The sequence below is a fragment of the Carcharhinus amblyrhynchos genome, chromosome 8 (genome assembly GCF_965287045.1).
Source record: "Carcharhinus amblyrhynchos chromosome 8, sCarAmb.v2.hapA, whole genome shotgun sequence".
Lineage (NCBI taxonomy): Eukaryota > Metazoa > Chordata > Chondrichthyes > Carcharhiniformes > Carcharhinidae > Carcharhinus > Carcharhinus amblyrhynchos.
Window position 1 is genome coordinate 64,053,420 of NC_137331.1, and position 27,678 is coordinate 64,081,097.

Genomic DNA, 27,678 nt, shown 5'->3' on the forward strand with positions numbered 1-27,678 from the left:
TTTCAAAAATTTTATTTAGTTACATTATGACACTGCTATACACAAGATTGTAAAGTCAGGCAAGTACTTGCATCAAGTTCAATTATTGTCCTCAGTGTAGTTACATTTTACATTGCAGCATGAAAGAAAATGACACCATTACGACAAATAAAGAATCTTGAACACTTAATCAAATTAAACTGCATTCATATCTTAAAAAGGCATTTAAAGGACAATGATAGTCTTAAAAGTGACTAGCAGGCTATACAGAATAAATGTACTAACATAAATCAGGACCAAAAATAACTGATTATCTATGTAGATGACTAATATCATGTACTTATTGATTAGCTATAACATGGAAATCAAGGTTCACAATTTTCCTGAAATTAAATGCTCAATACTGTCAAATCACAATTCCACACCATGTGTGAGTGATCAAAGGATATGGAATGATGAAGTGTACAAATGGAATGATCAGAAACAATGCTAATGCACCATTCCTTTGCCATGTAAAGAGATAGTATTGAGTAAAACAGCACATAATTTGTTATATATTAGTTTAACAGTAAGTATGCAGTTAGGCAGCAACAGTTAATGCCATTTTACACTTAAAAACTGTTTTGATGTGTAAGCTAGGTCCAAGCTGCTGTTTTAACTACTAAGGCCATCTAAGAGGCTAATAGGTTGAATCACTAAAATCACTGCATTTATGCAGGGAGACTTTACACCTCAGGAATAGCATGATCCATAAGAGACTTGACAATGCTTGAAGCCATCCTAGAAAGACAAATGAGAAAAATAACTTCCTTAGTTTACAATTACAAATAGAAGCTAAAAAGCATGAAAACAATTTTGCTTAAACAACTCAATCTTGTGCCATTAGTCTTTCAAAAACATTTCTAAATCTAAAACATGCATACAATATAGATATTTGCACACTGATTTATGGATTACATTTTGGTGCACAAATCAGAAAGATGAGCACAACCAGCTTGAGTTCAAAATCAGTTTAAAGTACTGTGATTTGCATCCAAAGTGGCAAGCCCTTCCATCTGGATCTATTATATAGACACACACACACACGTCTATTTATGAATCACTGTCATCCTTACACCATTATGCTATCATGTAGGGTCTGTGTAATTTGCATTCCATCAGAATCCAGCAGTTCCTGTGATTTTAATCACCTTCCACATCATTATTGCACAATTTTTAGGGAATACAAAAATGTCAAATCAAAAATTCACTTCAGGCCATCTATAGTCAGTAGGAAAATTGTTACATGACTAAAACTCCCAAGATTACAACAGTTCAGTGAAACCAACAGAACACACCAACTCTACAATACTCAGGTACAAGGGCAAAAAGTCTACATTATATGTCATTTTATACATAGTCTTAAAAATGAGGCCACAATCCTCAATTTCTGCTCCCCAGTTTATTATTCATAAATTGACCTCCACTCAAGAACTGAAGGCTACTGAAGCCATAATAAGTATGAGAAAATAGCATTTTTTTTTCAGTGTTAATTTGAAATACCAAGGTTCCACTTGAGTGATTGTTAAACAATTTAACACTTAAAAGTCTACCTCCAGGGAAATTCCAACGAATAATTTTAAATCACTTGCTGAATTCAATAATCTAATCTTATTGCCCTTCTCTAACATGCAAGAAATCTTTCTGGGGATAGAATTCCATAGAACCCAACAATAATAGTGGTTCTCTGAGTGCATTTATCAGCAATAGTAGTAGATTGTTGTTCTAAGGAAAGATAGATGTGAAAATTAACTTTCCTTTGCAAGAGTTGGGAAAATTAAATTTGTCTTAATAGTGTGTAGGCCAAGTAAATGAATACATTCAAGATACTTTTCTAGATCAGTACATGAAGGAGCCAACTAGAAAGGAGGCTTTTTTTTGTAGGTGTAATATGAAGCAAGGTTAGATCAAATGTTGTAAGAAGAAACTCTTGGGAAGTGTGATTATAATATGAAATTCAAAACATTCTCAAACTTGGTACAAAATTCAAGTATATAAGTAGTCTTAAATTTGACTAAAACAAACTGCAGATATGAGAGTTGAGCTGATCAAGAAAAATAAGCAATGCTAAGATTTTTTTAAAAAATCAGAATTTGCAACAATTTCACTTAATAAATTTAAAACTACACAGGAATAGTGAGCCAACTGTAGGTAATGAGATGAAAGATAATATTTGTACAAGATAAGCTAAAATGAGTAATTGGCCTGACAATAAAATTCAAAGACCATGAAGTAAGAAGAGGCTAAACAAGAAATAAAAACAGTTTGTAAAAGCTTTAAAAGGAAGAAGTTAACCAAAAGTAAACAAAGGTTTTGCAGAGGCAGATAAATAAGAAATCATACTGGGGAAGAAGAAAACAGAAGGGAATCAAGCAAAAGATTTCTTCATGGTAGAAGACAAAACATTCTAAAAACAGTTGGGATCTAGTGTATTAGTAAGGAAATAGTATTGAAGAAATTAATAGGGCTAAATGTTAGCACAGACAATAAAAAAACAGGTGGCTATAGAGACAGTGCATGCATCAATTTTGATCTAGAATTCTCTAGATTCTAAATGGTTCAGGTGGATTAGTAGGTGCAAACTCGAACCTACCATTCAAGAAAGGAAGGAGGAAGAAAATAGGGAACCATATCCTGACACTAGTAGGAAAAATGCTTAATTTTTTTTCCCTGGGATGCTCACAGTAGAGTCCTGGAAATTGGAACATTCAAGACCGCAGGGCAATCTGATTGTCTGGCAGCCCTCAGATCAATAATTGGTGACAAATTGCATTAAAAAGTTATAGGCACTAAAACAAAGTCATATCATGAGGCTCTCTCCAAGTGTCTGATGGTTGAAGAAATTATATGTCCAAATAACATGCTGAATTTTGAGGACAAAATCATAGCTTTTAAAGTGAAATTTATTTGCAATACGTTGTCTCAGAATTGTAGCATATTAAAGGGGCTATTGAAACATTAACTTTTTTGGCTATTTGAAAATAAATTTTTTATTTACAGAATTTCATTTTTATGTTTTGAGCTAATTTTAAAAAATGATTGACATGCAAGTGCCATTGCTGAGGTTGCATTTATTTTCCATTCTTAGTTACCCTGTAATAGTGATGTGTCTTGTCCTTGAACAACCAGTTATCATGTTAAAAGCATTAATCTTGAAGGACACCAACTTTTAGGGATTGATGCTATTGACAAATACGTCCTGTGAGCATACTGTAATCAGCATTTACCTTTTCATCATGTGCTCATGAATGTAGGAAGGCATGATGGTAATGGTTATTGCATTTCCTGCTGTGGCCAGAATGTCAGCAATTTGTGTATCCTATTTAGGTATCAAGAAAAAACAAACCACATTTAACAATTTTATAAATTACTTCAGTTATTCTATGTACTTCATATAAAAACACAATTATGTAAAAAGGACCAAGAACCTTTTGCATTCACAGCACTTGGCAGTTTTTTCCTCCCACTTGTACAGTTCTATATCTAGTTTGTTTTAAAGATGGATGACGACCTACTGTGGGAAGGGTGCGGATGTCTCCCATATCCATTATGCATGATGGTGGACAAACAAAATTACTAACTGGAGGAGGAGGAGGCTCCACAAGTATTACTACCCTCAATGATGGGGGAGCCCAGCACATCGGTGCAAAGGATAATGGCCAGAATTCTCCAGCTGTTTATGCCTTGCCGCCATAGCCAGCGAGAATGGAGAATTTGGTGCTTAGCCAATTTTCCATTCAGTGCAGGACCAGAATAACCCAGCAGCAGGTGAGGTCGGAGAATCTGTCCAATGACAAACTATTTGCAAACATATTCAAGAAATGCCAAGCAAATGAACCATCTCAGCCTCTTTTTGAAATCCCCAGTATCATAGAACCCAGTCTTCAATCAATCCATTCACACCATCTGATGTCAAGGCACTGGATACTGCAAAGGCTATGGATTCTAACAACACTTCTTTCAAAGTTTGTTCAGATGTGGTGCCATTGGCTGGGCCCACAATTACTGCCCATTCCTGAAGGCATTGACAAGTCAAGCACATTGCTGTGGATCTAGAATCACATATAGACCAGACCAGGTAAAGATGAGAGATATCCTTCCCTAAAGTACATGAGTGAACCAGATGGGTTTTTACCACACGTAACAATGGTTTCATGATTAAGACTTTTAATTCCTGATTTTTTTTATTGAATTCAATTTATACAATCTGCCATGGTGGGATTCTAAACCAGGTCTCCAGAACATTATCCTAGGTAACTGGATCACTGGTCCAGCAACAATATCACTATGCTATTGTCCTGTGCTCCAAAATTAGCCACACCAACGGGCAGGCTGTTCCCAGTACAGTTACAACAATAGCATTGTTATGTTTCAGGTCAGAAACTCCTAAATGTTTTATGGAGCCTGCTTGAATCATATGTTTTGCATCCTGAATTTGACTAGGATAAACATGATAGGTTTCACTTCAGGTTTGATTCAAATGATCCACCAGGGAGTTAATAACGTTTAATACAATTAACATGTACAGTAAGAATATTAGCAATAAGTTCCATCAATTACAAACAACACTAAAACAACCATGATAATGTATAACCCTTAATGAATATAGGGAGCTGTCCCAATCAAACCAATCCTATGAATACCCTTCAATTCAGCATAAACTAATGCTCATGTGATACTGGAATTGAGTCCTTTGGATAAAGTCTGCAGTTCTCAAATGCAGCTCCAAACTGAAAACAAAAGAACCCCCATCACCTGACCTGCTAACCAATCTTTCTCCTGACAACATAGTCATAAACATCCCAGTAAAAATAAGCAAACCCCCGTTTAAGCAGCAATTGACTCTCGTAGATAAACCAGTGCCATAATGACATGAGTTAAGGCTGTAAGCTGCGAAACACTGAAGCTGAGAGCGCTTCAGTGATCATGATTTTAAAAATAAAACATCTCTTAAAGGTACACTAATGTCACAGCATCTACTTGGCAATATGGAAAATTGCTCAGGTTATGCTCTGCACACAAGGGCAACAGATGCATAGGAGTACCACCATCTGCAAGTTCCCCTGTAAGCCAATACCATTCTGACCAATCTAATGAATTCCATGAAGGGCCAGAAGGCTCAAGATTGGCAATTGTAGCAAACCAGATTACTTAAACACAAGGGAAAATTAGAAACTATTCTTTGGAAATCTCTGCAAGGAAACTTTCAGATAAAATACATTGTTAGTGGTGAAGTGACAACACATTTTTAAAATAACTGAAAAGTTAACATTTTAATTAAATCATTTTAAGTACAAAAGATTGAACAATTAAGCTACACAATTCAATTACAGTAGACCATGGATCATTGGCATTGTTTAATTGTAAATACGTAGGAGCTAATCCTATGTAATGGGACTTCACACTATTCTCAGAGTTAATTTCCAAAAGCTTTTAAATGGCTAAACGCTGACCCAGGACAAAGGGGCTATTTGCCAGTATCAAATAAATTGCATCTCACCATGTTTTAACAGACTCCCAACAAACCCAGAGGGCCACAGAGAACAAGTTAAAAGGGAACTATGCAAAGACAACCTGCATTTCAGAATCCAGGCTGGCCGACTGGAGTCTCTACCTTTTTGGACAGCTTCCTTCAATTCTTAATGGCTGGGATATTTAACAATATTTGGGAGCCAGATGAGGAATACACATCCTTTGTCAAAGGTGGTATGGAGAGATTAGTCATGTGACATGAACCTCAAGCTGGGAGAACTAGTCCCACTGTCTTGTTGTACTACAAAGTTCAGTCTGCCATCTTTTCATCTACCAAGCGGCAGCAGAGTAAAGCAGATCTGTCCAGCTTTGAATGCCTAGCCACCATCTACATAGTTTCTACTTCTGTACTTGCCTATAAGATAGGTACACAGATGAGGCACTCATTGCAGAAGTCAACTTTACTGGAAAGGTGAATTACCCAGCATCAGTTCAGTCTGTTAACCTCTGTGAAGGAACATACCATTGGACATTAATTTCTGGACTCATGTGAAACAATAATTCTTTTCTGTGGTCTTTGGCCCTGCAAATCTATCCCTTTTATACTGAGTGAAAAGGAGGCCATGTTGCTACCCTCCTCCCACGTCTGAATGCATGCAAATAAACAAACCCTCAGTTCATTGTATCACAAACCTCAAGATTCCTTACCTTCAGTCCAATGACATTTTGCCCATTAATCTCACAGATGTTGTGTTCTGTTAGAAGTCCATTTCTGGCTGCAGAGCTGTCTTTTACAATCGAGGTAATTTTTCCATTTTTGAAAATGAAGCCAACATGTCCTGTGCTGTCTTTGTGCATAGTGATGGTGCGTTCAAAGGGCCTACAGAAAAATGAAATTTTATGAGCTTATCTACACAACGAACCAACAACCAACTTCAATCTAATTGACCATTCCCAAAATAACATTTACTTTTCCTCTCTTGCTCTTTCAAATATACCATTGTACAGGTATTTGCTCTGAGTCAAAGGGTTGTGAATCTGTGGAATTCCCCTGCCCAGGGAAACAGTTGAAGCTACCTCATTGAATGTTTTTAAGGCAAGGATAGATAAGTTTTTGAACAGTAAAGGAATTAAGGATTATGGTGAGCTGGCGGGCAAGTGGAGCTGCGTTCACAAAAAGATCACCCATGATCTTACTGAATGGTGGAGCAGGCTCAAGGAGTCAGATGGCCTAGTCCTGCTCCTAGTCCTTATGTTCTTATGAGTCATGTGGGACTGAAATTAGGATTTCCAGTTTTTGGATTAAATGTTAAATTGAGGTTCCATCTACCTCCTTACATTAATTTTTTAAAAATGCACTGCATTATCTGAAAAGCAAAGTTCTCAACATTTGTCCTGTAACCAACAAATCAAAGAGCAAATATTCATTTGCGCTGTTTGTGATCCTGTAGTGCACTAACTGGCTGTGATATTTATGCACACAACAGTAGTTGTGCTTCAAAAGCAATTCTTTAACCATAAAGCACTTCAGGATATCAGCAGCTCTCAATTAAGTTGCAACATAAATAAAAGCATGTCCTTCTGCCCATTTTAAATCCATTCCTTTCCAGAACTTCAATTTCCCTAGTTCAATATTTATGACAAATAAAATCAACTGTGACTCATCTCACATTTCAACATTAATGATCCAATACATTATAAATCTCGATCCTTCATACTGGGTTTTATTAAATACATAAACACATGTTTCCGAGGATAATTTAAAGAATGATTAAGCTCCTCTGGAATTTCGAAAGAAAGCTGCATGGCAACATTCTTTGAGCCCAAGCAAAAATTAGTTTGCACATTCACTGCCTGCAGCAGCTATCCTCAGTGGTTCATGTTCAGATAAGCTAAATTCTGCTGTAGACATTGGGAACCAGAGTATAACCAAACATCCCAATTCATCTCAACAGACTTGATTCATCAGCCAAACAAAACTATTTTAAAAAGCACCAGAAGGCAAAAGGATAGTATTTTGAACCACTTCAATCCATTTTTCTCTCATTTAGATGAACTATTAAAAAAACACTAAATTCTTGTGGTACAGTGGTTAGCATTGCTGCCTCTCAGCACCGGGGACCTGCATTCAATGACTATGTGAAGTTTGCACACTCTCTCCAGGTCTGCATGGGTTTCCTCGGGTGTTTCAATTTCCTCTCAAAGTCCAAAGATGTGCAGGTTAGGCTATTTGGTTATGCTAAATTGCCCCTTAATGTCAAGGGGATTAGCAGGGTAAATACGTGGGGTCATGGAGATAGGGCCTAGGTAGGATTATTGTCATGCAGACAATGTGTCGAAGGCCTCCTTTGGAACTGTGGGGAATCTATGGAATCCAAGACATGAAATTCCTCAGAAGAGAAATACTGGAATTACAAAAGCTTTTCAAACCACCACTTAACACATCTCTTCCAGTGTGCTTCATGGGAACATGACCAAAAACTAATAGATGCTGTGAGCAACAGGTTAACACATATCTGTACACCATAGAAAAATAGCCTAAAGTTAGGTAGACTGGATATAGTCAGGCACATTGATAACCCACATTATAGAAACAACTGTGATTTTAGTCACAAATATAGGACATAAAATTCGCTGCTGCTAACAGAGCAATAGTCAGGGACAATAAAGAGACTGCCTGTGGTGTAGGAATAACACCAGATGTGTGGTGTGCAGTGAAGCATACACCACATCCTGAAGGAATGTACGAGGTCCAGGTTGTAAAAGCAAATGGTATACAAGATGTGTTGTTTCTACAACTGAGCATAAAAGGGGAAAAAGGTCACTGAGATAGTCGGGACAGCAGTGATTAAGTTGGCAAAAGATTGATTACCGCCGATCTGAACTGGACATGTAACAGTGTTAAGTAAGACGGATGAGTCTACTAATGCACTCGTGATAACAGGAAACATTGTTAGATGGGGAGTAGAGGGGATGGAAACTTGGGGCACCTTGAGCCAATAGAGGAATGACAACACAGATGGGACAGGGACCACCAATTAGGGGAGAACAACACATTGCAAAGCCATTACAACGCTTGTAAAAGAAGTATAAAAATGTGCTGCAAATCGATGTAAGGTGTGCCTATTTTTTTGGACACCCGGTCTTGCAAGAACGCTAAATAAAATATCTTGCTCCTTCGGAACTTGACTCGACTAAAATTGTTTGACTGTGAGCTGCGTTTCTCACAATGCTAAGCAAAGAGGCATAATAGAAGTGGTTGCCAAAAGATTAGTCAAGTAAGTGGATTTTAAGGAGGGCCTTAAAACAGAGGTAAAACTGAGAAAAGGTGAGGTTTAAGCACTGAATTCTAGCACATCAAGGCATGGCTAACAATGGTTGAGACAGGTCAGAATCAGCAAAATAGAAAGTTTTAAGGAAAGCAGGAGATGAAGAAGGGTAGAGGAAGATAAGGCATAGAGATGTTAAGAGATAGGGACGAGAGGTCACAAAAATATTAACACATGAGGATGAAAATTTAAAATTGGAGGGAAAGAACAACATGGAGCCAACATCAATGAACAGGAGCAGAGTTTTGGAATGCAATTTTGAAATTTTACAAGCACACAGTTAAGGAAAGGAAAAAAAATTGATAGGTTCGGATATTTTGTGGTTTTTCAAATTAACTTTCAAAAACCAATTTTCATCAGCTTGAGGTGGCATTGTCTTCCTTTGGTTTCTCCCGGCGGGGTGTGGGGAGAAGAGGAAGAATGTGGACTCAAGGAAGGGTCTGATAGAAAAATAAGTCCAGTATGAACTGATGATCTTCTCATTATGGCTGACAGGTATACTCATCATTATTTCTATTAATTAGAGAAAGCAGCCAAATACATATCCAAACCTAGAATGGGATTTCTCTACCTAACAGTGGTAAGGACACAGTCAGGAATAACAAACTCTTAGAACCTCTTACTGTCTGTATTCAGAGTGCTTTTTAGGCCCCCACATCTGGGACATGTTGTCAATTAAAATAGCATAGCAAGCTTTTATAAATTTAAAAAAGGATAATTTAACCACGTGTTCATCCGAAAAGGCTAATTATGATTCACGCACTTCAGAAGGGCGTGCTTTTACAAGTTATAAACAAAAGCATAATTGCTACTTCACACGTCTGGCTCATAATAGGAAAAACAGTTCTTGTGGACCCTTTGAAAGTGGTGTTTCATCTGAGAGGGTAGTTTAAAAAGGATTCAAAGCTGGAGTCATATCAGAGTTATTGCAGGATTCGTTCCAAGAGATGGATGTTCAGCAGGTCACGAAGTTAGTCACTTGTAAGTTTTTCTCCATGAGGTCAAGTTTCTTTACAGTTGGACTTGGAATAGGAATCAGACTTGCAGGCTTGCAAGATGCAGCAGTCTCCAGGTTTAAAATGGCATAGGTCTTGCTTGCCTTGTTCAGCAGTTCTGCAATGGATGATCTTTGCAACCTAATCATTTCTGTATGTTTCTGAGAATAATAGATTTGTCTACAGCCACTTTTTGCCACGTGTTGACAAATGTTGATGCCTTCCATGGTTTATGTAATGAGTTGGAGACAGGACAACTGGTAAACAATGGGAGAACAATGGACAACCTATCTACATACAGGTTACACATAGGTCATTTGAAGATCTCATTTGACATTCCATCTTCATAGCTCTAATGTCTTGCAGCCATTGCTTTATAGATCCCTTCCATTGAGCTAGTAAGGCTGGTCATCTCGTACCTGAGAAATCCATTTGCATTCGAGAACTTTCCAGAGGCTTGCAAAAGTTACCTGATCTCTGGCAACCTCAAATTTGTTAGTGCCCATTTTTAAATAAAAGACAATTCATTGCTTGGTAGTGCAAATCTGAAAATAATAAAAATAAAGAGAGGCATGCAGTGGAAACATTTCATCTTGCACTCATCAGGACAGAATCGCAAGAATATCAAATTGCAAAGGGAATAATTTATACTGTTTGAGAAGTGAGTACTGATGGATTGGCAAGTACAGACTCAGGGAGATATTGCCATGGAGAGTGCACCAGAATACAGTTAACTGCCAAGCTTGCATAAATTCAAACCAAGGGAGTGAAGGCATTGCGTGGCAAATGAACCAAGGAATGGCTGTTCCCCAAACTTTTGTTGAAAAAGGCACAATGCATGGACATATTTGTTTGCATAGGACAGGACCCAAATGTGAATGATTGTAGTTTCTAGCACATATAACTTGTAGACCCAACTGATTTCTAAATAGTTTGTTAGTGTAATTCTTACACAATTAGGATTTACTAAGTGTTGTCCAACTGCAATGTCTGTTCTAGCTTTGCAAGCATTGGCTGGTTGAGTAGGATCAGCACTTTGACTGTTGTGAACAGCAGAAATGGCATGCTATTTGATATGATCTATCTAGTCACTGAGACTTATAGTGTGTTAGCGTTTATTAACAGGGCGTCTGAGTTTAAGAGCTGTGCAGTTATGCTGCAACTGTACCTGACGTTGGTGAGACCACATTTGGAATAGTGTTCAGTTCTGGTCACCTCACCATAAGGAGGATGTGGAAGCATCGGAGAGTGCAGAGGAGATTTACCAGGATGCTGCCTGGTTTGGAGGGTAAGTCTTATGAGGAAAGGTTGAGGGAGCCGGGGCTTTTCTCTTTGGAGGGGAGGAGGACGAGAAGCGACTTAGGAGGTTTATAAGACGAGAGGGATTGATAGCGTCAGCACGTCCACTCTATTTCCTTGGGTGGATGTAGCTGTTACTAGTGGGCATAACTATAAGGTTTATGGTGGGAGACATAGGCGGGATGTCCGAGGTAGATTCTTCACTTCGAGAGTGGTTGGGGTGTGGAATAGACTGCCTGCTGAGATAGTGGAGTCAGACACTTCAGGAACTTTCAAGCAGTTATTGGATGAGCACATGGAGCACTCTAGAATTATAGGGAGGGGATAGCTTGATCTTGGGATTGGACATAGCTCAGCACAACGTTGAGGGCCGAAGGGCCTGTACTGTGCTGTAAAGTTCTATGTTCTATGATGTGGCAGACAAAGAAGCACAAGAAATTTTGTACAATTTATCTTTTGTTAATATTTAAAACACTAAGTAAACATCCATCCATTGACTCTGTCTACACTTCCCGCTGCCTGGACAAGCAGCCAGCATAACAAGGACCCACGCACCCCTGACATTCTCTCTTCCACCTTTTTCCGTCTGGAAAAAGATATAAAAGTCTGAGGTCACATACCAACCCACTCAAGAACAGCTTCTTCCCTGCTGCCATCAGACTTTCACCTTGCATTAAGTTGATCTTTCTCTACAACCTGGTTATGACTGTAACACTACATTCTGCACTCTCTCATTTTCCTACGAACAGTATGCTTTGTCTGTGCAGCATGTAAGAAACAATACTTTTCACTTGTATCCTAATACATGTGACAACAATGAATCAAATCAAAATCAAAGAACTGCTTTTTATTCCACTTGTTAGAGTACTGATTATTTGTTACAATGAATCACAAGACTCAGCTTGGACTCATACTACCCATTGCAAGCTGAAACGATCAGCCTCCCTTTGATGGGTTATCACCTCCTTTTAAATCCTGGATCTTGGGTGGCCCCTGCGATGGTTGGTACTACAGGCCTTCACTGCTGAGGCTGCTAACTTCTCTCCTTTTATGGAGTTTCTTCCAGTAGTGAATTTTCTTATCCACATATACACATGAGCTGGTGTCATCAGTTTGTCCAGTGCCAGTTTCAAAAACAGGACACATCTGCTATGATTTTTCTTCTTTATCTGTCCTTGCATAAGTCTTTGCAGCTAAAGCAACTCTATGTTGAGTACATCTTAGTTCACACTGCTTACTGAGCAGGCTGGTTCTGCATTTATAACTGTTCTGTGTAATACTGGCTACTTTTCCCAACATGCTTTGTGGATGTTTTAGCTGTTAGCCATCTGACTACAAGTATATTTTCCAGTGAACGTGGGCTGTTGTACACATCATTAGAAAATCCATTGGCAGATTTCTTAATTCACACGTTCAGGAAAGGGAATTTATTGGGCTGCTCCATTTCAAATGTGAATGAGTGGAAGATGGAGCCAATTAAGAAAATTCTTACATGCGGATGCAGATTCAAATTATAGCAAGCATATCAGCTACATAGCGAAATATGCAAAGAGTAGGTGCATAGGGTCATTCCAACAAAGATGCATTTCTCGTGGAAACTGTTGAAGATGCTAGCAACAGCTGAGCCTATGGGGAATTCTATTACAACACCATCTATTTGGGCATACATCATGTCAATAAAACTGAACTCAACTCATTTGTGAGAGCTATTAAGCTCGCAATTGAATACAGATTCAGACAATGACAGTGAATCTAGACCACCATATGTGTGACACTGAGCATTAGTCTACAACTTTCTTCAGCAGTACATTATTGAATGGGCTAGTAATATCAAACAAGTGCACAAACATTGCTATCGAAACACAAATCCTGTATGACCAAAGGTAAGAGAATCTTTCAGCGTATTTGTGGAAAGCTTGCTCAGAACTTGTATTAGCAGCTCGGTCAACCAATTAGTGTTCTGTAGAACCAGAGAAAACAGGCAGTAAAGGGACATCACTTAAATATCTTGGACAGCCTATACATATGCGGAAGAAGTGAACTATGAGGACGAATCCCATCAAATTACTCTGACACAAGTCCAACAAGTGTTTTTGTAACTTGCTTTCAAGCAGGGCTGTGGGGTCATGCTTCGCATCAAGTCCAATAGATATGAATTTGGATATTAAAGATAACTACATTTTGACAATATGGTCATGCTGGTTAAGGATGACTATTCAACTTCCTTTTCATGCTTCTAGATAGGCATGTCTAGGCTAGCCTTCTGACCTTACAATATTACCAGAAATTTATGCTGCAGGTGAAAAATCAGCCAAACATTCTGCACACCACAATGTGAGTCCACTTGATCAGATAGGTACATCTTGAAGTATTCAGCATCTTCATTGCACACGAGTTTGTGGCAGGATAAATGAAGTTTGAACTCAGCAATTACCTCTTCTCAGTCTAATCAGAGTCTACTTGCCAATCAGCACACTCGGCATGCAGTATAAATTTTTGTTCCCTTTAAGATTTGGTATTCTTACAATTCTGTCCTGATGAGTGTAAGACAAAAAGCTTCAATGTATTTTCAAAAAAAAAAGGCAGTTCCAGAAAGTTATATACTGAATGTAACCCCATGTTTAAAGTTACAGAACAGGAGTTAAAGTTAAAGAACAGAACTTGCTTCACTGGGCATGACAATTAGCCATTGTGGCGACATGCCACCTGATTAAATTCTCTGGAATCCATTCTTCACACAACATGGTGATTCTTTGCTTCCACAAAAAAATGGCCCTACTGAAATAAAGATCTCTTACATGGGATAACTAGTGTATGGTTCAACCAACCAATAATTAAACTTAAAAATTTTCCAAGTTTTAAAACAGAATAAAAAAAACAACTTTCATTAGAAATTCTAATAGTTTCAGCTGAAAGAGGAACACATTCTTACCTGTCACGAACTATGATACTAATCTTTTGATCAGAAGCTTGTTTTAGTACTTTATGACTCTTGTCGCTACTCCAGCCTGCACAATTCTCACCATTTATCTGTAGGACTTGGTCACCAAATCTTAAACCAGCCAGAGAAGCAGGCGAGTTTGCTTGTACGAGTTGGACAAAGACCCCCTTGCAAGCAAAGAGAAATGTAACTCCATTATACAAGTGAAAAAAAAACATGTATTCTTCTCCTTCCTCACTGCACCACAAAAAAGGATAACACTCGTGCTACCACTGGTAATAAACCATACAACCTTTACTAACCTATTTGCAATAGCAGATATTAAGTTCTTAAAGTAAATAAGAATTCATATAAAAACACAATACTGTAGCCTTGCATAAGTTCAATTTATGTAAACTGGTATAATTTTAACAAACCAGATACAAGTAATAATTCAGGAACATGGAATGCACTTAAACCCCACCATATTTATTAAAAGAGTTCTCAAAATTTGGGAATCACCTGCACATTTTAACAAATGCTTCCTTTAACTCAAATTTAAAGAAAAACAAATGTGTATCAGAAATTCAATCATAAGAAACAGAAACCATTTAAAAAGCAAATCCAAGTAAGGAATGTTAATTATTAATAGGATTGTGAGTGGAGTAAAGCAAAGCAAGATCAAGGTCAGTGGAGAAACCAAGTCCTATGACAACGGGTTGTCTGTTAAAATCCACTTCAATTCAACAAAACCATGGGGCTAACATAATAGTAAAGAAAGAGACTTGCATTCAGTTCAGTTTCTGAAAAAAAATAGAACTTGATTGACTTTATAGTTACTTTACTGAAAAGTAAAAAACTCAACTGGCTCAAACACAGCCTTTATAGAACAAAAAAAATGTTGTCCTTATCTGGTCTGCCCTGTACATTACATACATTTACTTGAGCAACACAGAAAAAGGATATCGCCCCAACTGGTCTATGCAAGAATTATGCTCCCAAAGCCCCTGTTCAACATACTTCATCACTGCCCATCAGGTATCTTTCTATCCTTTACATAAACTGTCTAGCTTTCCCTTATATTAATTGTTTTTATTGAACCAACTGAACGAAGGTTTAAAAGCAAAGAGGTGCCAAAAAGCTTAACCCTCATTTATAGAGTTTTACTGTCATTGAAACATTATGTAACTGGAGATGTTGAAACATTTCACAAGTGTTTACTCTTGCAATAAACATTGTTTAGTTGCTTAGTTCTTCATCCACAGTGGAATATGCTTCTGGTAGAAAATTTGAAGCCATTAAACAATAAATAAAATATCATGTTTTAAGATTTTTTTAAAAAAAGGAGACAGCCTCCTTATACATTTTGCCCTCATCTGGCATAGAGAGACTTTTCAAAATTCTTTCAAGGAACATGGTCAAGCACATTGGATTTCAAAGATTTTTGTTGGGAGCCAGGTGAACACTTTAAGTAAAGGTATTACAAGTTGTAACAAAAGTTTGATCACAAACTTACTGTTGCAGGATTTCAAATTATAGTACTTTTGAATTTTGGTCAGTTTTCATTATTTTCTAACCCTAGCAGTCTTAGTTTTTTTGGATTAGCAATTGTTCAAGATTTGGTGCTCAAATGTCTGATGAACAGCATGCTTATACACTCAAGGAGAAAAACTGTAAAGACCAAACAATTTAAAAGGGATGTTTACATTTTTTCTAGTATTCCTAATTCAAAGACATTCCCAATTCTTTGAATTCAAACCAAAGACAGAATAGTTATGATGTGGAATTAACTGTCTGAAAGAGTTACAGAAACAGATTCAAGACACTTTCATAAGGGAACTGGATATACATCCAAGCAGGAAACATTCAGAGTCGTCATGGAGAAAAGAATGAGCTGTGTTTGTCAAGTGGGCAGCCATTCAGTGCAGGCACAATGGGCTGAAAGGACTTGTTTGTCAAAATGCTTAAAAATAGAGTTTTATCCTTGTCTTTTCAATCAGCTTTCACACACAACAGCAGGTCAATGCAAAGAATACCATCTTTCTGTTGACAGCTATTTTTCAAGGTTAGCAAATAATTACTACAATATTAAGTTTTCTCCCCTGTTCCTACATGTTAAATACAAGAAACAAACACCACTATTGCTTCCTCATCAATTATCATTGATAGAGTCTGTTAATATTAGTTCGTGGAATGTGGATATCACTGGATAGGCCATTAAATATTGCCCATTCCCAAAAACCCATGAGCTTGCTCTGGTGAGCTGCCTTCTTGAACTCCTGTAGCTCATTTGGTATAGATATACCCACAATAGCTGTTAGGAAAATAGTTCCAAGATTTTGATCTGGGAACAATAGAGTGTCGGTGATGTAGTTCTAAGTCAGAGTGGCAGGGAGCATGCAAGTGGTGGCAGTGTTTCCATGCATCTGCTGCCTTGCTGAGTTCCTGCAGTGCATCTTGTAGGTGGACACACAGCTAACATTGTGCACTGGTGGAGTAGGGATTGAATGTTGAAGGTGGAGGCTGGAGTGCCAAACAGCATGCTGTGACCTGGAGTCGAGCATCCCAAATGTAGTTGCTGCTGCACTCCTCCAGGCAAGTGGAAAGTACTCCATCATGCTCCTGACTTGTGCCTTATAAATGGTTGCAGGCTTTGGAGAGGCAAAAGGTGAGTTACTTTCCCCAGGATTCCCAGCCTCTTATCTCTTGTAGCCATAGTATTTATATGTCTGGTCCAGTTCCACTTCTGGTCAATTCAGGAAACTGATAGTGGGTCATCCAGTAATGGTAATGCCAAGGGGAGCTAGTTAGACTCTTTCTTGTTGAAGATGGCCATGGCCTGGCACTTACGTTACTTGCCATTTATTAGCCTAAGCCTGACTATTTTCAGCTCTTGCTGCACGTGGGCTGCTTCAGTATAACAAGTCAAAAATGGTGCTGAATATTGTGCAATCATCCAAAAACATTTCCACTTTTGACCTGAGGCATTGGTGAAACAGCTGAAGATTGCCTTGGAGGAATGGAGGGGGGAGCCTGGGCTATAGCCCTTGCCATAACATCAACTAATATATTGCTCTGTGACTGGCTGGTAGAAAGCATACGGTATCAGGTACTTACATGCATACCAGTCATCCATTTCTTCATCCCCATCAATAGCAGCCCTCAAAATCAGCAATGTCATCCGAGGTGTATTGTGCAAGATAATGATTTCAAAGACTTTCGGGTGGATGAAAAATACTCTCTGCTTAACATTTGTGCAAATATTTGAGGGAAGAATAGAATCCAAAAATTCCTGCAAGTTAGCCCAGCTTTTCTACAGCAAGAACCATCTCAATACCATCCCCTCCTCCACCAGCACCCACTGAGGGAAACAGAAACAATAAAAGCCTTAACGAAACCACCCTTTTTCAATAAAGACTCTGCATCATTATCAATGTGAAGAAATATGAAACATCTCTTGGTACATTTTGTTTACTCTAAAGGGTTCAGCATTACACACCCCTGTGTGGTTCTAAATTATAGTAAGTGGCACTTACATTGTCAATTGATTTGAGGCGAATGCCAATCTTTCCATCCTGATCCTTGCAGAGAATTAATTCCCTGATACCTTGTTTGATTTCAGCTCGCTGAAAACCCAAACCGCTTCCAGTCACGGGTGCCACCATGTAATTTATGCTAGATGGTCTAGCAACAGTTTGCTGTCAGATATAAAAGTATATTAATATGATTTTTAAACATCTTTTAAAAACATTATATGTCTCTTCACGCTATGCTCTGGGATCTTTTCCATTACCTAAATAGTTTTATGCTTACACTGATGAGGAAACTAGAGATGATGATCTAAGTGGCACTTTTCCAGTCGTGCTCTGCAGATTCCAACATGGTTACAGTAGGTCAAATTGAAAATTAGCTGCTTTTTTTTGGATGGGGTGGAGGTGTTGGCAGAGAGGGGTGTAGTGATAGTGGAAAATACAATTTTTCAAATCATGTCACATGGTAATATTAAGAAATGCATCATCACTTACCTCTGGTACTGCAACCATAGCCATATTCTTTTGAATCTCTTCCTCATTCAGACTAAGTCCCATATACTGAGACAGTTCAGGGTACAAGCGGGGATAAAGGCCTGCAAAAAAATTCAAAAGCTTTTCAGACTGCAGTTTGTTCTACAAAAATGCAGTTGAACTGCAAAAAAAAAGACCAACTTTCAAACCAAGCCGTACTGGTAATAGTTTCAAAGCTGAACTCAAATCAAGCTTCACTGGAGCCTCAGCACCAATTATCCACAGTTACACAATAACTTTCACGTAGAAAAACTCAACATGAATTTTTAAGGACAAGGGATAAGGAATGAATGTGCATCGTATCATTTTGAGGACCTCTAGATAGATATGTGATCGACCTACATAGATACATCTATAGCTACCAGGCATCATATCTGGGAAGTTTGGACTGGACACATAAGAACATAAGAACATAAGAAATAGGAGCAGGAGTAGGCCATCTAGCCCTTCGAGCCTGCCCCGCCATTCAATAAGATCATGGCTGATCTGTTGTGGCTCAGTTCCACTTTCCCGCCCTCTCCCCATAACCCTTAATCCCCTCTCTTATCAAAAACCCATCAACCCGCTTCTTAAAAATATTTAGCGAGGCAGCCTCCACCACTTCAACGGGCAGAGAATTCCAGAGATTCACCACCCTTTGAGTGAAGAATGCCAGATTTAGGCCAAGTGCATACAGATAATATACATATAACAAATAAAAAAAAAGGGCTTTATTCAAATTGCTCTCGGGCACCAGCTTCAAACGTAACCAGTTTGAGTCCTTCCAGAGAAGGGTCTGTATCTGTACATATCTGACAAATATACAAATGCCTTGGCTGGGTATTCCTATCCAGTAAATAAAACCATCCAATATAAAGCTTTTTTCAATTAATTTCAACATCTATATAATTTTTCTATCACTTGTTCTCTCATTAATTTGATTATTTAAAAACATTGCTTTTGTACACAAAAACAAAAATTGCCAGCATAATACATTCTTAACTTCGTTCGAGTCTTAGGTACAGATGCACTAACATGGAAATAGAGCTTGTAAAGAAAAAATGTAAACACCCCAAATCAATATGAAATACTGAAAGTAATAAAACAGTTCATCTTCTATTTGCGACAAGTGCACATCACGCATGCCTTGGAGGTCCACTGGCACTGCTTTCAAGTTAAATATGCCAGTTAGTACAAATTTATTATTCTGCTGTCAAGATTCAATCATTTCCAGGGCCACAAATTCTAATTAAGTGAACAAGCCTCAGGTCATCAAGTAGGAAACTCCTGGCCCTAAAATAGAATATTGTGTGACTAATGCCACAAGCAGGAAACTGGTACATCTTAGTAACACAAATCTTGTCCATCATCACACAAAGATAACAAGGCAGGGTTATGTCAGCTGAAATACACAATTAACCCATTGGGAAGCAAAATAAATAGTATTTTTGCAGATTCTGAACTGCACCACCTGTCATACTTGAAAACCAGGGTTCTAACTACATATGAACAATGGGGCTGTGGCATACTGGTATTGTCACCAGACAAGTGATCCAGATACCCACGGTAAAGCTCTTGGGACCAGAGTTCAAATCCCGGCATAGATGGTGAAATTTAAATTAAATAAAAAGTCTGGAATGAAATGTCTAATGGTGACTAATGATGTCAATTGTCATAAAATCACATCTGGTTCAGGAATGTCATTTATGGAAAGAAATTGGCAATTCTTCTCTCGCCTACAAGTGATTCCAGAGCTACAGCAAGGTGGTCGACTCTTAATGCTCTCCAAAACGGCCTAGCAAGCCATTTGGTGCATCAAACCTCTATAAAGTCTCAAAGGAATAAAACTGAATCATCCAGCAGAAACAAAATGGCACACGCAGCTCTATCAATTTTGCAAAGTCTTTCTTACTAACATCTAGGGGCTTGTGCCAAAATTGAGAGCGCCGTTTCAGATTAATCAAGGAACATAGTCAGACTCATTGAATCATTCTTTACAGAAAATGCCTCAGATACATCCCTGTGTATGTCCTAACCCACCAGCAGTACAGATCCAGCAGAGGTGATGATACAATGGTATGTAGACAGGAGAGATTACCACATACCAGTTCCCCCTCCAATGAGGATTTATTAATCCTCCATGTTGAGCACAACTTGGTGGAAGCTCTTGGTAAGGGTGCAGAATGTGCAAAGGACTTCAAAATCCATAACCGAAAGTGGCTTGGTAGCATCACTACTATCGAGCCCTAAAGGACATAACTGCTTAACTGGATCCACAGCAAGTAATGAGGGAACCAACAGAAGGGAAAAATATACTTGACTTAATCCTCACCAACACATCTGTCTGTGACTATCAATAAAAGTGACCACTACACAGTCCTCGTGGAGACAAAGTCCCATCTTCACAATGAAGATGCCCTCCATCTTGTGTGACACGACCATGTTAAATGAGATGGAATTTAACAGATCTGGCACCGCTGGGTTAAAGTCCTGGAACTCCCTTCCTAAGGGCACTGTGCATGTGATTACATACATGGACTACAAAAGTTGAAGGCAGCAGCTCACCACAATCATCTTAAATGCAATTATGAATGGATAATAAATGCTGCCTAGTCAGCAGCACCCGCATCCCATGAATGAACTTTAAAAGTTAAACTCTAAAGAGACATGTATTTGCTTAACAGTAATTAAACTTGCAGCCTTAAAAGAAAATAGCTTCACATTATTTGGTATATTGCCCTCATTGTTATAACTGATGCACTATTTATGAACAATGCCACATTACTCTTCCTCACTCTCTCCACAATGCCATTAACTTACCACCATCTGAAGGTGGAGAGGTTGCAGTTTCAGACAAAATTGCAGGTGTTCCAGAATTTGCCACATATGAAGCTTGAGCCTGTAAAACATGTTGAAAATATGCTTTACATTCTTGCTGGGTAGATGAAAGGTGAAAGGCAAAGGAATAAAGCTTTCATTAATAAGTTCTTTTCTTAGGTAGTGAAGACGAGAAGTGAAAGTTTAAAACTGAACTTCAATACAATTAAAATAATTAAATAATAATTACAAGATAGGTGAAACAATCTAATAGGAAAACTGTGATCCAAATGTAGTCAACAACCAAGAAAAAAGATATGGGTATGTCCCAAAGGATTGAAAAGGTACACAATTAGGAAATCCACTGCAACAGTTGTCATGGCCGATGTCCAAAGATGTAACAACATTATCAGGATTGGCTAGAAGTAAAGTGAATTCTCAACCTTTTCTGTTTATTTCCCTTCTGAAGTAGAGTTCCTGGTCATCCTTTTTGGAATGCAAGTCTTTACAGGTAATCAAGCCTTAAAGGTATAGACAATGAGTGGACTGTCCTAGCTGGAGACAATACACATCTCATTAACCTGTGCTTAACCCTCTCCCCACTCACATTCCAACTATTATCTTGTAAATTGAATCTGTATCTATGCATGCCCTGTTAGTAAACAACTCTTCACTCACCTGAAGGAGCAACACTCCAAGAGCTTGCGCTACCAAATAAACCTGTTGGACTTTAACCTGGTGTTGTGAGGCTTCTTACTGAAGAAATAATGGCCAAGCCAGCTTCAGATAGAGACAAGGGATTTCTTACATCTACTTAAATTGGTATCAGCACTCGATTCTACAACTGATCCTGAAAGTGTGTACTGCACATCTGTATTGTAGTGTTCATCTAAACCAGATTATGTGAAATCTTGGGGTGAGTTTACATGTATAACTTTCAAACACAATCTTATTACCAATTTAGAATAGTGTATTTGCATGCTTTTATGAAACAATGCATGCAAGCATGATGAAAAATTTGCTCAATCACAAATTTCAGGAATGGTTCATTTTAGCTAGGCATTCGATACTTCTCATCTGTACAATTAATCCACGTGATTAGAAGCACGGCACAAGAAAGATTCTGCAGAATTAATAATTAGCCAACCCAGAAAAAGAAAATAGTAGCTGTCAACAGAAATGAATCAATCCAACCAAGGCCTAATAAGCCCTATTATGTATTCCAGCACTGTTTCAATTTCATCATTTAATATTTCCCTCCAGTTTTATTATAAACTCAAACGTATTTGGAATTTGGGCTCATGTAGCAAATGCAGTTTAAATGTAAACTATAAGACTATAGAAGTAAACAATAGAAACATAAACAAATGGTTCTATGCTGCAAACAATAGTAGGCGATATGGATGTACAGTTCAGTGAAATCAACAGCAGTGCATAAAAGAGGAAAGAAAACTGAATCTTATAATGTTTAGCCAGCAGGAAAGAGTACAAATTGTGAATCTGTACAAAATATTGGCACGATTACATCTGGAGTACTATGTACAATTCTAGTCATATACATCAAGGATAGCCAGGCACTGAACCAAGTGGAGAAAATGGCAAGCAAACTGACATCTGACTAAAGACATCTCAACTGCAAGGAAAAACTAAACAGACTGGCATTTGTTTACTGAAAAGAGAAAAGCCCAGGGGAGAGATTATTCAATATTCTTAAGGGAACAGGAATTTGAAGTTCAACAATATATTTTTGAACTTGGTACAAATTCTAGAGTCGGGGAAATGGTTAGAAAAGTCTAGACATAACTCATTTAAGAGGATAGTGAATGTATCGAACAGACTGCCCAGGGAGACGTTGGAAATAGTACAGAAACAAGGACCTGATGGACTGCAGTTTCATCTGGTCCTACTCTTTACTATAGTCCTATACAAGGAAAACTGCATGGTTCAGCACAGATCAACACACTTGAATCCAGTGGAGGTCGAATGAAGAGTCCTCAACAAAACGAATTTGAAAAGCCTCATAGTATGCATGGATCCATAACTTAATACTATCCTTAATTATCACTGATACTGGCAACATAACTGAGATAACTCAAGGATATCTATGTAATGTTACTCATACAATATAGGTTGATGGTGAGTGTTAAGACAGGTTACAAAAAAAAAACTTATGAAACTGGCTGTACTCTCCTTACTTCCATTCACTGTTTAAAAAATAGCATTTCACTTTGTTTTCATACATCTGCCATGTTCCTCCATTTCTTTCCTCAGTTCACTTTGCTTCTGGTGACCCAAGAGGTACAAGGATGTGAAATAGAAACAATACTGGAATTAACTAGCAATCAGTATCTACTGAGGTCTAATTAAAGTTATACATCACAAATAGTACAGCAAATCTTTTCACTTTACAAATAATGAGCACCCTGCTGTATATTTGCATGAATTCTCTGCCTGTTGAAGTGGTGGAGGCTACCTCGCTGAATACATTTAAGTCATGGGTAGATACGTTTCTGATAGACAAGGGAATTAAGGGTTATGGGGAGAAAGCGGGAAAGTGGAACTGATGCACTTCAGATCAGCCATGATCTTATTGAATGGTGGCAGGCTCGAAGGGTTAGATGGCCTACTCCTGCTCCTATTTCTTATGTTATGATTTTTTTTAGGAAAAAATAGTGCTGAAAAGCAAAGAAAACTAAAAGACAGCAATTGTGACATTATTTCACTGCATACTGATCAAAAATAACCAAACCAGGCTTTGGATAAATTTCTTTGAATGCAGATAATTAATAATCCAGTATTAACCTAAACTCAACTGAAATGATTAGAACAAGGCTTGTATTGAAAGAACACAAAAATCAGTGTTAATAATCTCTGGAAAGCAGCTCTAGTGCAAGAAAATATCACTTTGAAAATTTCTCTATTCCTTAGATTCTGGCTCCTTGTGCTCTAACCCCACTGTCTTGCATTAAAATTATACCAAGCTTTAGAATTCTGACTAAATGTCTTCAATTCACCACCTTCCTTCCCCTTCAAATCTTTTCTTAAAGCCCACCCATGATCAAGCTTTCAATTAATTTTCCTGAAATATATTCTGGCTTCTTGTCCTTGCCTTTGTATTTATTGATTAGTATTAAATTCTAGCCATTACACTCAGGTTCTACATTTAGGTTTGATTATTTGATGGATGGTAAAAGGAACCTTGACTGACAAATACTATCTATTCCACTTACCTGGATCACCTTGTCTACTTTAAGGTCTTCTAAGGATGGATACAAAGACATCTTTGATCAAATGTAAAAGCCTGAAGAAGGAAAAAGAAACATTTTGTTCAGCAAACATTCATGTGATTCAAAATATTGCAAATTATCCCTTAGCACAATACACACACTTTTTAAAATATTGTAGGAACAGATTTGTTATTTTCAATGGTGAAATGTCATAATGGTGGCACTCAAAAGCAAGTAATTATCTTTCATCCAGTAAAATCTCTTTCCTTATTCTCTGAGTGTACATTAAGAGAAAATGTAAGCATGATATAATTTATCATACTTGTATTGGATAATGGGGTCAAATTTATCACAGAACATTTAAATGAATAGCATATATCCGACTGAACTGGTGCAACAATAGTTTTGCCATTGAAGTTCAGAAATAATTAGAAATGCAGAAGAAACTGCAGCACTTTTGGACTGGCTAAGGATGTACATGTCATTGTAAGAAAACTGGCTAAGAAACAAATTATTTTGGTATATGACGACCGAACATGCATTGTGAATATATTCCCTGAAAGACAACATACATTTTACCTAACTCCTTGAATGCCAAGTTTATTTTGGGGGAGCCGGGGTTGGAAGGGCTTTCAGTATACCAAATATTTTAAAAATGCACTGGTGTGAAAGATGATCTTCATTTGCTACTATCTGTCGATAACAAGAGAGCAACTCTTATTAATATAGTCCACAATGAGTGAAAATATCATTTGCAATGGCTTCTCCTCCTGTTTCTACAACATTGTAATCTTGAGTGACAATCTTTAGCCCCCTCAGCACACACGTTTTCACACAGATGCTGATGACACCCAGCTTGACCTAAGGATTTCCTTGTTGCTAAATTATCAGACTGCTTATTCGATATCCAGTACAAAGATTTCCAGTTAAACATTGAGTAGACTGAAAGCTATTGATTTCAGTCCCCAATCCAAACTTTGCTCTCGTCCTTCTTCATGTCAACCATCTGAGACCATATCAATGGCATCACATTTAACCAAGGAGGACAGAGCACCGTTAGAATTATTTTCCAGTATCTGTACAATCCTAGTATGATGGTCTCAGCAGCCTGCACAACCACCAACTGATTACATAATTAAGGGTCCATACTAAAGAAAAGTTGATGAGACAACAGACAGGATGCAGCATAGGTTCACTAGAATTCAGCTTTGAATAAAAGTACTGAGAGAGACTTGGAAAAAAAAAGCTTTTTTTTACTAACACAAGTTAGATATAGGTATTTGAAATTATGAAATAATGGTACAGGGAAGACAGAAACACTTTCTATATAAAGGTTTCTAAATACAAGGTTAAATGGAAGAGATTCAGGACAGAAAAGAGAGAAACCACTTTTAAGTGTACATATCACATGAGGCTGTGGAACTACTCGAATTAATGACTGAAAAGTCAGCTACTGAATTTTTAAAAACTACTCAATCGTAGGATAAACACGAATGCACACTGGTTGGGCAGAACAGTCTGTTTCCACATTGTATTCCAATACACAAGTTGGACAGGTGAGACAAAGAGAAAGTTGAGAAAAGGAGGAAAGGATGTCAGCCAGATCTCAGTTGGTGGCACTCAACTCTCAATGGCAAATCCTAGTCCAGGACCGAGCACAGAGATCTAGACTGATACTTTAGTGCATCACCCACCTGCACCTTACTCCCAGATGGTATATCAGCCAAGTGCAAAACAACTGGTATGTTGCCAGACGCAGCAAGCAAGAAACATTAAGGAAAGAAAATAAAAATTGATACTATATCATCATGCTGTGCTATCAAATTTACATTAAACTTTTTTTTGGATAAAAGTTGGATGCAGAAGATTTTTCAAATTATTCCATTTGTAGTTTCAGGGCAAGATCAGTTCCTGAAAATAACTGGTCAAGTCAATGCAACAACTTGGATTTATATAATACCTTTAACAGAAGAAAAATCTCAAGGTAGAGGCTGATTCAAAAGAACTTACAAACCATACAGTCTGCAAACCCTCCATCATTTGTTTTCACAACTTTTATACAAAGTCATTATCAGACTTAAAGTCATCAAATCACCAATTGGGCAAATGTGTCTTGCTCCAAATGCGTGTCTCAGACATGTTTTCAAATATTAATTCCTTGGACATAAAAGAATTTGTTGTCTATTCCTAATTGCCTGCCTTTTGAACCCATATAGTCCACGTGGTGCAAGTACATTCTCAGTGCTCCACAAGGGAGGGAATTCCAAAGTTTTGACTCTGCTACCATGAAAGAAGAGCAATACACTTCCCAGTCAGGCTGGTGTATGGCTTTGGACAGAAGGAACAGAAGGCAGTGACATAAATCTGCTGACTGAAGTCACAGCTTTGGAATGAGCTGTCAAAGCAGCCCTGGCAAGTTGTACTAACGTATGCTGGTGAACAGTAACAGCAGTGTAACAATAACACCCAGTTAAGTCTGCCTTACCTTCAAGCCAATGGCATGTCAGTTATTGGACATAGTTCAATTCACAAATAATGGTTTTAGATTAATCTAAAATTATGAAAGAGCTTCTTGAATTATTTTTAAGCTTTTTCTTAATGCTTGTGACACATTCTAACAATATTCATATAATAGCCATTTTTCATGTCAAACACTGATTTTTTTTTTCTTCAACACTTTTTTATTTCCCAATCACAGCAGATTTTTTTTGAAAAATTAGTTAGTCTGTATGAGCCAAAGAGACCAGTTTAAACACACACAGCAGGCCTGGTCTATTTTAAATTAATTATTTGAATGACTAGATTCTGCTTTCACCCTGATGTAATAAGTTTCAGAGTTTTGCTTCTTAAACTCCTTTCCACGAAGATGTATCAGAAGCCCTGTCTATCCTGCAACCAACCAGATTACATTCTTCACCCCATTACATTCAAGGCCTCCTTTCCTTTCTTCCAGTTACACAACACTCATATCTATACTGATGATGCCATTATTCACAGCAAAGGTTGTGAAATATTCGTATTCTTCCTGGTTTCTGTCGGCGTGGCCCTTTTAAAATATTGTTCCTTTGTTTTATCTTCCAATTTTGTGTAGGAGATTACACTTCAGGGACTATCCTGTGCCCTCCCCAATCACTGTCCCTTCCCCCACCCCATACTGCCCTCTTGGGCATCAGTCACTATAACCCCTATCCCATTACAGAAGGACGTGAACTCTGGGCCCCCGTAATTTAAACGAGTCCCATCATTTAAACTAGTCCACTTCTTTCCAGGGACGGTGCGCTGCCCAGTTCCCTGGTGAGACGCAAACAGTTCCTTCAGACCGTCCGGATAGCGGAAAACAAACGGTATGTGAACAAAGAGCGGATTGTAAATTGGGAGCAGCGGGCCGAGGAAGGAGAGAGTAGAGCAGGGTGAACCTCACCTGAACAGGCTGCTGACTGTCTGATGCTGAGCGACCCTCCGGACACAGACAACCGAACCCCAGGACACAGAAACCCCACACTCACCGAACCCGCCTCCGCTCCCACTCGTGACGGGAGCTCGAGACACCGGAAGGAA

At 38.1% G+C, this 27,678-nt stretch overlaps 1 protein-coding gene across 1 annotated transcript; it reads right to left on the reverse strand.

Annotated features, from left to right (window-relative positions):
• LOC145346653 (syntenin-1-like) lies at nt 1-27,678 on the reverse strand. Its single transcript, XM_080194193.1, has 9 exons — nt 27,542-27,678; nt 24,124-24,194; nt 20,897-20,975; nt 18,059-18,159; nt 17,570-17,731; nt 14,046-14,221; nt 6,199-6,370; nt 3,246-3,337; nt 1-759 (listed from the first exon to the last, which is right to left on the reverse strand). The coding sequence occupies exons 2-9, from the start codon at nt 24,172-24,174 to the stop codon at nt 705-707; spliced, it is 888 nt and encodes a 295-aa protein (XP_080050319.1). The 5' UTR covers nt 24,175-24,194; nt 27,542-27,678; the 3' UTR covers nt 1-704.

Bases quoted from the DNA above. Each gene is read 5' to 3' on its own strand.
- LOC145346653 (XM_080194193.1), bottom strand. From the start codon at position 24,174: ATGTCTTTGTATCCATCCTTAGAAGACCTTAAAGTAGACAAGGTGATC. The intron at 6,371-14,045 runs GTAAGAATGTGT...ATTTTTCTGTAG, and splicing joins AGTATCATAGTTCGTGACAG to GCCCTTTGAACGCACCATCA. The intron at 3,338-6,198 runs GTAAGGAATCTT...ATACCTAAATAG, and splicing joins AAAATGTCATTGGACTGAAG to GATACACAAATTGCTGACAT.